General features: G+C 34.7%; 1 protein-coding gene across 1 annotated transcript in view; it reads left to right on the forward strand.

Annotated features, from left to right (window-relative positions):
* Nucleotides 1-1,822, forward strand: part of EIF3E (eukaryotic translation initiation factor 3 subunit E) — a 53,331-nt gene extending 51,509 nt beyond the window's left edge. The window contains exons 12-13 of the mRNA XM_041769214.1: nucleotides 220-354; nucleotides 1,634-1,822. Of these exons, the coding sequence (XP_041625148.1) occupies nucleotides 220-354; nucleotides 1,634-1,672 (174 nt within the window). The 3' untranslated portion in view covers nucleotides 1,673-1,822. The remainder of the gene's footprint in view (nucleotides 1-219; nucleotides 355-1,633) is intronic.
* Nucleotides 1,823-11,810: the final 9,988 nt, after the last annotated feature.

Raw genomic sequence — 11,810 nt, forward strand, 5'->3', positions numbered from 1 at the left:
TCTGTTTTGTTAAGAATTTTTGCTTCATTTTAAGGCAATAGCAGCCACCTTTTTTTTTTTCTTTTTGTCGTTTTTTTGTCGTTGCTGGATGATTATTGTCATCTCCAGTGCATAAAAATGTGTGCAACAGTCATGTAGTGTTGTGATGTCATGCTCATGACCTACCTGGAAAGTTCAGATATAGTATTACAGAATCAATTTCCCTCTGTCTCATTTTAGGGTCATGTGGTTATGGGTAACAATGCAGTCTCACCATATCAGCAAGTGATTGAAAAGACCAAGAGCCTTTCATTTAGAAGCCAGATGTTGGCCATGAATATTGAGAAGAAACTTAATCAGAATAGTAGGTCAGAGGTAAGAACCACAGATTTTCTGATTTGTCTGGAATTTAGCAGTAACGTAACATAAATACTAATATATTGGTTATATCTGATTTTGTATTTCTAATTAGGGATATGGACATTTTAAAAAAAAATGTGTTACTAAACTGAAAAAAATTGTGTTCCTGGTTTATATTATATCTGTTTTTCTTCCCATTTATTCTGCCTGTGTGGCTTCATTTACTCTTCTGCTGAGGGTTTACAACATATCATTTTGATACTGGCATATGATAACTTACATGTGTAGACTTCTTTCAAGAGGTTGAAATCTGTATTCTTTTTAAATCTGAAGAAATACTTCTATGAAAATATTGATCTTATTTATAGTGTTGATCTTTAAAAACTGATTTTATCTGATACTCGTATTTAACTGTGTCAAAAAAATATACCTCCTCCCTTTTGGTAGAGAGCATGCATATTAGGTATTAAAGGAACTTGAATGGCCTTGTAATTTTAGAATCACAAACCAGCTTTAATGCTTTTTGGCCATTATGGTTGTGTATAATTGGAGTATAGGAAGTTTAGGAAGCATATAGCTGCTTCCTAAAACAGATGGACAATCAGAGACCTCATGATTGAAGTTCATCAAATACTTTAAATAGTTCTTCAATTTTTAAAAATTTTTTTAAAAATTTTTGTTTAATTTTTGTTTGTTTGTTTGTTTGTTTGTTTGTTTATTTATTTATTTATTTATTTGAGACAGAGAGAGAGGCAGAGCACAGGCAGAGGGAGAAGCAGGCTCCATGCAGGGAGCCCGATGTGGGACTCGATCCTGGGTCTCCAGGATCATGCCCTGGGCTGAAGGCAGCGCTAAACCGCTGAGCCATCCGGGCTGCCCTAGTTCTTCAATTTTAAAAGAGAGGAAGAATTGGGAAATTATGTTTATGCCTCTTCCAACCAAGTCCAGAATAACTCAACCTAAAACAACTTTTAGATAATATTCTTTTCTGTTTGCTTGAAGATCAATTTGTATTGACTTTTTAAAATAATATTGAAAAAAATGAAAAAAATAATATTGATGATCCTGTCATTGTTACTCTTTATAATTGGTCAAAAACTGTTTTAGCTGATATTTTGATGTGGTTTTTTGTTCTAAGTGGCACATTTGACATTTAGAAATGGTGGAGGTCGTTAAAATCATAGTGGTTTGGGCAGGAATTCTAAAAGGAAATGCTAGCCTCACTTTCTTCTAAGTTAGCTTTTTCCAAAAGTACTTTCTTCTCACCATGTCAATTTCTCTTTCTGTGTTATAGGCTCCTAACTGGGCAACTCAGGACTCTGGCTTCTACTGAAGAACTGTATAAAGATAATATGAAAAAACTATAAAATAAAGATGAAATAATAAAATCACTGTATAAAGAGTGACATACATTTTAGAAACAGTTAACATGTTGAGTATAAATTTGGGGGAATTTGAATAAAATTGGCTGTGTTTCATTTTATCTGGTGAATTTCCTCGTGTGTTTAAGTTTTTTTTAACTTTTCATTTTGGAATAATTTCAGATTCACAGCAGGTTGTAAAAATAGTACAGAAAGGTGTCATGAAGCCTAAATCTAGTTTACCCCAGTTTTTCCGTCTATGTTACTGTAATACATTATTACAACCAGGATATAGACATGGGGACAATGTGTGCAAATAGTTCTGTGCCATTTTATCACTAGTGTAGGTTTGTGTAGCCTTTAGTACAGTCAAGATAAGGAACTATTCTTTGCCTTCATGGTGTGTGGAGTTGATTGTTCCTTTCCACGTTTTCTCACAAAACTTCAGGATCAAGTGATTCCTGGCCAAGAAACAAAAGCAGAATTATCCCATTCCCCCACTGGATTCAGATGAGAACTGGTAATAAAACCAGGTATAATTCCAAGAGGATGCATTGGAGGAGAACCAGACTAGGTCTCTAAGGGATTACATATGAGATGGCACACATGCTTATCCTGCATGAAGGTCACGTGCTCGTATCCTATCATTATGTGTGCATCACTACTACCTGAACAATAGACATGTTTTATTGGGGAAATGATTTTTCTGTGACTATGCCTCTGTACCAGTAGGTTGGTTTAGTAATATATGAGATCTTTTGTTCAGAAAAACTTTTTGAACTTCTCCCTTGTGCTGCTCCCTCCATGGTCATACCTACCTCCACCAGCTCTAACTCCCGGCAACCACTAATCTGTCCAATCTCTATAATTTGTCATCAGGAGAATATTCTAGAAATGGGATTATACAACATGACCTTTTGAATTTAACTTTTTCTACTCATAATGCCCTTGAGATCTATTGAAGTTGCTATATCAGTAGTTTTTTCCCTTTTATTGTTAAGTCTTACTCCATGGTATTGATGTACCACATTGCTTAACCATGTACCTTTAAGGACAGAGTTGTTTCTAGTTTGAGGCTAATTATAAATAAAGCTACTATTTCTTAATTTCTTAATGTGGCTTCTTGTCATTCACTGGACAGCTACAGAGACTAAACAGGAGTATAAGCTGAATTTTATAAATGACTTCTTGAATATTACAGATGTGTGTGCACACACACACAGTTTACTGGATACCCAAGATCTTTAAGTCTTTAAGTATGTAAAGTCTGGTTGGGTCTCCTTTACACAGAAGTGCTTTGATTTTTCACTTTGGTTGTTGAACTAAAAAAGCTAGTTGGACAACAGACATTTCTGTTTCTGCACTCAGTGGTACAAGGATAAAAGAGGGTTTTTATTTGGCATCTGGTCAGATCACCCTCAACCTGCAGTTAAGTTTAGAGATTATGGGCCAGATTTGGCCCATGTGCTATGATTTCAGGCCCCTGGTTTGTGGTATTGGTTCTTCCAAACTGTAGCCCAAAGGTGCTACAGTAGAGGAGGATTGCTGCTGGCTAGGGTAAGCCAAATGCTAATTTTTTATTTCTCTATAGCCCATGTTGTGAAAATGCCAATTTTAAAGGATCATCAGTAGTACAAAATGGTCAAGTTCATAGAGAGGTATCCAAAAGGGGTATATCAGTAACTAGATCAATACAGGCCCATTTTACTTTGTGTGCAAGGGCTAATTCCATGAATCAGAAGTACAGACCTATGAGAAATAGTTACACAAAACTACATAGAATTACATATGTTACTCCAGCTATACAGAAATGGGAAGGATGTTAAGCTGCCTGTTTCCCTTTCCACTAGTGACCCAAGGGCAAAAAGTTCTTAGAGGCATCACTAATGAACGACTTTTTATCTAAGATGATGGTTCAACCAAACCACATTAATGGCAAGGATTTCTAGGTGATTCCATGGCAGTTGAAAGCAAATCCAGCAGTTAACTCTATGTGCTTTGCTGGACCAGAAAGAAAACCCAAGGAGGAAAGAGGAAGCTAATATTAAACATTTATTATTATGTGTCAGGCATTTTCACATTTATATATTTAGAGAATTTTAAGAAGGAAAGCTAACATTTGAGTGCCACACTTTTGCCTGGAAACACTGAGATTTTGGCATTAATATTTGTATATTATTGATGGGGAAACATGTTTACTCAAGATCCTACCGAGTAAATGTTAAAGCAATGAATTGAAACCCAGGCTTTTTCAGTTACAACACGTTGTCCCTTCTTACATCGTTACTGCTTTAAATTTACAAAGGGTTAAGTGGTATACATTTAGTAGGTTGTAAAGGAGGCTCTTGATCCACGAAACAGTTTAAGTCTCTGTGCACCATTATTTTCAAGTGCGTAAAAGATTCTCATTTTTCTTCTACCAGCATAATCATTGGATACAGTGACCCCACCAAAAAAATCTATTTGGAACAGACAAAACTTTGATGAACATCTCTTTGATTTTTCTTCTGTTTATGGTTTGCTCCTTCAAGGTTATCCATTATATGAATAATTGATGTTCACTTTTCCTACCACTTTTTGCTTGTCACATATTGCCCTTTGAACTTGAGAGATGATGCCACTATAGATTACTAGTATCCATCAGAGAGGGGAAAAAAAAAAACAACTATAACTAATGGCTATTTTTACATATTACCTACAATTTGTTCATTTGCATAAAAACAAATTACCTGGTTCTGGATTTAACTGTAACTTTTGATTATATGTAAACTATCCCAGTAAGGCATTGGGCACAAATTATGTAGTGATTAATTTTCTTTTTTGTGTTCTTGTTTCCACTCAATAAATAGGCCCTCTTCTATCCCAGCAAATTTTACAGGCACTGAAAACACATGAAAGAGCAAGAGTCCATGAGGCTTACATTCAGTAAACGGTTTCTTGTATACTTTTTAAAAGTTTCCATGCATTCACAAGCATACGTTTATGCTTTTTAAAATATGAAATACATAAAAGTTAAAAACCAGTGTTCATTTACCCAATACTCCTACTTGCTACTCAACTTAAGGAATAGAATGGTCCTAGTAACTTTGACAAGCTTGTGGGCCTCTCATTAATTTTCCTCTTTGCCCCTAAAAAGCAACCATTACCATGACTTTTGTGTTAATAATTCCTTTGCTTTTCTGTATGGTTTTACAGACACACACATATACCTAACATGTTTTTGCATGTTTTTGACGTGAATTTAATCAAAATCATGCTTAGTAACTTATTGCTTACTTTACTCAACACTGAGATTCATCCATGTTAATATATTCATGTTGGTGTATTCAGCTGTATTTGATCCTTTTTCACTGCTTTGTGGTATTCCATTGTTGAGATATACCATATTTAATTCAACTAAGTATTGATGAACACGATGTTTTCACATTCTCGTTTATCTAGAGTTTTTGGAACCAGTCTGACAATTGTTTCTATTAACTGCTGAGTTAAATCCATTTCCTTTCATTATGATTACTAACCTATATGGGTTTATTTCTACCATCTCATTACAAGCTTTCTACTTGTCTCACTTTGGCTTTTATTACCCCACTCCATATTTCTTACCTTAAGATTTTTTTTCCTTCTAGTTGGGCAACTAAATGTTTTATTTCTATTTAATGATCATTCTAGAAATTTTAATACGTGTTTTTTTTAACAATGTCCTAAAATTAGTATCTCTGACTCTCCCTAATGATACAAGGAAAGTGTTTACTACAGTGATCTTCCTCCCTACTTACTTACGTCCATTTTGTTTTTTTATTGTAATTTCATAAGTTTAGATATTTTATACAATAATGCGTTTTTTTCTTGTGCATTCCTTTTGTAATGAGACTTTCCCCAGGTTGTTTTTAGGATCTTTTCATTAGTGTTGTGAAGTTTCACTATGATATGCCTAAAGTGTGAATTTTATTTATACAGGTTGGGATTCATTGGTCCTCTGATTCTGAAAATGGCTTTTGTCTTGCATTAGTTCTGGAAAGTTATCTCTTTGGATAATTCTTCCTGGTTCATCAGGTGTGTTTTTGAGTTCCCCAAAAAACCTTCCTCCATTTCGTACTTTTTATCTCTGCCACCTGCACTGCATTGCATTTTGCATAATTTCTTCAGCTCTTTCTTCCTGTTTGTTAATGATCTTACCAACTGTGTCTAATTTGCTCTGAAGCCTCCATTGAATTTCTTATTTCAACAATTTTTTCATCTTTGATAGTTTATTATTCATTTACCATTTTTCAATGCCAACTTATATTCTTTAAACTAATATTCTGTGTTTTGAATCCACCTACTTCTGTGCCACCATTCTTACCCAGGCTAGCATCCATCACTTAATGAATACAATATTTTCTGAATTATTCTCTCTATAGCTATTCTTGACCCCCATACCTACCTGTTTTCTGTATTATAGAGCCAGAGTAATATTTTCAAGTTTAAATCTGATCATTTTTCTCTCCCAGCTAAAATTCTTCAGTGACTACCTATTGTTCTTAGCCTAAAGACTGAAACCTTAACTTGGCTATCATTATTTGCTATCTTCTTGCTGTATCAGCTTCATTTTAAGATATCCTCAAGCCCCACTGACGTTTCTCAATCCCTTAAAACAGTAGCTTCAAGCTATTTGGACTGCTGCAGAGTAAGAAAAATACTTTACATCATGACCCACTGCTAAAAAAAATATACATATTTGACTGATTGAAGTTTTATAAAACAATACCTACTCTTAGTTAATGTGATGATCTCTAATTTTTTATTATTCCATGTAATAGTTATTATGTCCCATAAATTGATTTTGTAATCCACCAGTTGGTATCCACATTTGCAAAATACTCTAAAAAGCAATAATCCTTCCTAGGCTTTGATTTTTGCAATGTTGTTCCCTCTGCCCAGGAATGAATTTTCTCTCCCTCCAACCCCCTACTTCCCATGCACACGCATACTTATGCTTCTAGTTTGTATTTTATTTATGCTCCAGAATGCAACTCAAATATCAAGGACAACTTGACATTTCCTCCTATGGGAAAATTTTTCTTCCCCCTATACTAGTCTAGATATATACTCTTATTTGTTTTATTTACTGTGTGTAATTTCACTGTTACTACATTATTAATTTTATAATTAGTTGATTAATATCTTAGACTGTCATTTTCATTTATTTATGGATGATGTCTCATTCATTACTGAATCCCTAATGCCTGGCTCATATGAGGCCCATGATAAATTATTGAATGAATTCAAGGCTTTCCCAAGCCTTGAATCCTGATCAACATACTACCAGCCCATTCTCTATTGGATCTCAAGTTCTCTGGGTAGCAGTGATTCCCATCCCTCTACCGCCATTCCCCCTCCCTTTTTGGGGGGAGTGGGGGGAGAGTGTCTATAATGTTATCCTTATCTATGTTGTAATGCCCTATCCTTGTGTTTGGGGATAAGGGGTCAGACAACTTGTATATTTTCTTGTATAGGTCTAAGATTTTTCACATCTAGATGAACTGAATCAATCTAGAGAACTTCATCTTACTAAACAGTAAGATCTAGATTTTGAGATTAAAAAAATCTTTTTTAAAAGAAGAATGGCATAATGGGGGAAAAAGCGGACTTGAAGAAAAATATATAAATGTACCTATCCAAAAACCCTAATTTCATTCTGTTATTATCAGGTGATATTGAACAAAATCATGTACTTCTTACTCTCTGGTTTCCTAATCTAATGGCAATATTAGCTGTTTTATATGCCTACTTACTGGAGATAAGAAACAAACAAAAGGACTGCCATATTCCGCCCCCCCTTTTTTTTCATGAATATACAATTGATGTCTGAGACAGCCACACAATATTATATGGTAAGTGATATTGTATGTGAAAACACTTAAGACTTATGAAGTATTGCTCTAAGATATTTTTTAATGGTTAAGGTCAATTGAAGACTTGCAAAAATCATAATTAGCTATATACTTTTTAAAGATTGTATTTATTTATTCATGAGAGACAGAGAGAGAAAGAAAGGCAGAGACACAGGCAGAGGGAGAAACAGTCTCCATGCAGGGAGCCTGACGTGGGACTCGATCCCAGGACTCCAGGATCACACCCTGGGCCAAAGGCTGGCACCAAACCGCTGAGCCACCCAGGGATCCCCAGTCATTAGCTATAATTTATAAAATGTTTCAAAACTTTTTTTTCTCTTGGTCTTGGCTCTTTCTTGGTAGTGATGGAAGTAAAAAGAGAGACAGATATACTAATAATCTCAGATGTTTTCCTCCCTGTCTACTTCCCAGTGGTCAGGAAAATAGCTGGACAGCATACAAAACTGCTGACTTTCAAATTCATAATATTGTGAACTCAAGTTTGCACCCTACTGTTGATTGGCACATATGACTGCTGTTTTCTAGATGGTGGATGTGTGGATACAGGGATACAGGTATCATCAAATACCCTCAAGTATCCTGAAGTATCTTCAGTTGGAAAGTAAATCCTTCTGATTCTAGTACAATTATTGCTAACACAGGAGCAATTGAAAACCCAAATCAGATTTACCTCCGTAGTAAAAAGGTCAGAAGTAAAATACTGAGCAGTAAAGATCATCAGTAGGAAAGTAATCAAGGCCAGAGCAAACTATCTGCTAGAGTGAAATGTTTAAAATTTTCAATGAGGCTTTAATTAGATTCTTAGAAAACAGCCTGCTTTTAAACTGTTTTGTGTGTTTTCCATGCATAATTTACTCCCATGCCTTTTAAATTCTCTTAGAGATCAAGCCATCCTCTGGAAAAGTGTTAACTTTGTGGATAGGTTGCACAAACACTGTTAGGCTTTGTTAATTTTTCATCTCATGTATTTAATAAACTGTTTGACTCTTAGAATCTGCAAGAAATAACATTAATCTAAGGCATCTCCTATTTTGGTTCTGAAACTCTGACTTTTGTGCTGACTTCCATTTAGTGTGATGGGATTGGGAGAACAATGCCAGATTGATTCATTTGTTTTTAAGTGTTGTGAGGACAATTGAGGGGTAAGGAGAAGTTGCTTTTTTGAACTGGGAAACAGTGTGGGCACTTAGGCACAGCTCCCTATGGATAAGCTAAGTGTGTATACAAGTAAGTCTGATTGCTTAAAGGTGTACATCTAAGATTCCATGTTGATCAGTGTAGACCCCAGCTATTGGGGAATCAGAGGCAGAGCTTAATCAGAGTGGTGGCATGGAGAAAAAATCAGATCACAGACACTCCTATTTAATCAGGACTTGAAACCTGGCAGCTCTTCTAGGGGAATAAAATACTATCAGATTACATTTATTTGTGGCCATTTTTTCCTGCCTTCTATATTGCCCTTTAAGCACAATAACCATGATATATGTTCATCTTTGTACTCCCCAAACAGTAGGCATGATAATGGATACCACAGAGATTTACTCTTTCACTACTCATTCATTCATTCAGGTACACAGGTGATGTCTGGAAATACTAAAGTAGAGAGGGCATTGCTGTGAGTCTCTGATTGGTTGCTATCCTCAGGGAATATGCAGCTTTTCACTTGGTTTTAAAAACAAATGATCTGCCTAGAGAGGAAGCACATGATTAGCTTTGTATCTTCGTTCAGTTAGCTAATCAGGCCAGAGCTATTGGTCCATCTGTCCATAAGCCAGTTAGTGTTTCTCCATTCTTAGCCACAGATTGCACCTTGAACTTTTGCCAGCTGTTTCCTAAGTGCATGCCATTGGATGTGAGGGAGACCTGAAAAGAGTCGGATAGATCAGCTTAAAATCATCACAGCTTTTAAAAACAAAACAAACAAAGCATAAAGCATGAATCCCATAATGGTAGATCACAAGTTTTATCTCAGCATATTCAAAGGTCAGTACATTGCTGCCATATGTGCTGCTATTAGCATAAACACTGCATGATAGAGACAAAACTTAAGAAGCTGTGACAAACAAGTATTACAACTTTTTATATCAATTTAAAAAAATTAAAATTTTAAAAATTAAATTTCTGCTAACAAGTTAATATAACTAGTCATAGTAAATATTGGGCAGAATGTGGTCTCATTGATTCAGAAACCGTCCAGAGCTCTACATGACCATTATGCCTTGTTTTAATAGATGACATGAATAGACAACATTCTTAGTTATCTAGTAATAAACCTTGTTGAGGGAGTTGGAACTTGTTTTTGAAGACTTGTAGGATTGAAATGAGGTTTCACCAACAATCAAAAATGCCTCTTTTATTGCTTCATGTTTTCACTTTTACTTAACAATCATGCACATTATTTCAAGTGAGTTTCAAAAGAACCTTGAGAGTTAAACATTATTTTTCAGGTTTACCATTTGATCACCTGGTAAACTTATCTGACATGAATGACCTATGGAACTCTGGAAAATGATTGATTATAGAAACAGCAAAAAAAGTATAACCACATACTGACAAAATTACCACTTTTATAACATGCTGCATTCTCTTACAAGAAAATAGAATGAACATTTAGGTGAAACATCACTCATCAAAGTTAAAAAAAATACTGAATTAGTTTGCTCTCTTCTAGAACAATTAAGGAGAAAAACAAGGGAAAGAACTCTCTACAGCATCTCTGGATAATTTGAATAGACAACAAGGAAGAACTGTAGCTTTTTTTTTTTTTTTTTAAGCTAAATTATCCTAAGAACACTCTGCTCCAACGTAGGAATTCCAGTGGAATAAGAGATGGTAACACAAGATGCACCAGGAGACTCGAGGTTTTGTGTGTTTGAAACTTATATTCTACTATAATGACTAAATTGTAGAGAAGCAAAGCTAATGTGTGTATGTGTTTTTAAATTTGCCCAATGTTTTTTTGGTTCTGTCTTCTAGGAGCAGACAAACTTCTTTTGTTTTTTGTTTGTTTGCTTGTTTGTTTTTAAAAGGTCACTCCAATTTTATAAAATAGTTTAAGACAAGGAAAATTAAAAAATTATACTATATTAGAACAATATATTTACTCAGAACAGAAATGCCAAAGGCTCATAAAGGTATACAGTGGCATGCAGTGTTTTCTTTCATATAATTTATTTAAATTGCTGGGACTTTTTCTGTCTTTCAACTTTTAATTTCACTATAAACAAAAGTGGAGTAAATATAATGATCGTTATCAACTGTATACTAGATGAAATCTCAGTATTTCTAACGACATAGATCTTACAAACTTGCTTTTGATTTTAATTCAAGAATAATTATGCTGGATTCTTTCTTATGTATGACTGGACAAAAAACATGTGGTTGTGTGTTTTGGCATATATTCTTCCAGCTTTTTCAGTGATAGTCATGATAACTAACAAAAGAAATTTAGATTAGAAGTTCCTTTTCAGTGCAAGATTCTAATCATCACTCCAGAAACAATTCCAAATCTATTGGTTACTTTTACTTGAAGACCTTATGTCTATATATATGTCAATGACTTTAAGTGGTAGAAGATAGGAATGTGGAATTCAGAGGAATAAACTTTTGGAATAGATACCTACACAATACCATCCTCTTTTTTTTTTTTTTTAAGATTTTATTTATTCATTCATGAGAGACACAGAGAGAGGCGGAGAGAGAAGCAGGCTCCCTGTGCAGAGCCCGATTTGAGACTCCATACAGGGGACTCGGAATTCCTGGATCGTGCCCTGAGCCAAAAGAAGGCAGATGCTCAAATACTGAACCACCCAGGCTTTCCAATACCATCCTCTTTTTCAGCTCCACTGCTGTTACCAGAAAAAGATTTGGGTAAGTCATAATGAAGTAACTTAAAATATGATGTTTTTATAACATATTTTTTCCCATCACTCATGTTTATAGCTTTCCCCTGAGAGCAGAATCAAATTTATAAACCAAAGCTTTAACATATATCATTACCATAAAGGAAAAGAATGTGCATGCGCATGCACACACACAAACGTAGAAAAGTCTAGATTTTAGTATCAAATAGAGATGTGAATGTTATGCAATCAACAAAACACTGTTGTGCAATAATTAAAGAATTTTTAAACTGAAGATTAAATTGGAATGTTGTTATAAACATAAGGGAAATGGCCAACATTTTTCTTTGTATCAAAAGAAAACTTATTTCTAA

Source organism: Vulpes lagopus, chromosome 9 (genome assembly GCF_018345385.1).
Source record: "Vulpes lagopus strain Blue_001 chromosome 9, ASM1834538v1, whole genome shotgun sequence".
Taxonomy (NCBI): domain Eukaryota; kingdom Metazoa; phylum Chordata; class Mammalia; order Carnivora; family Canidae; genus Vulpes; species Vulpes lagopus.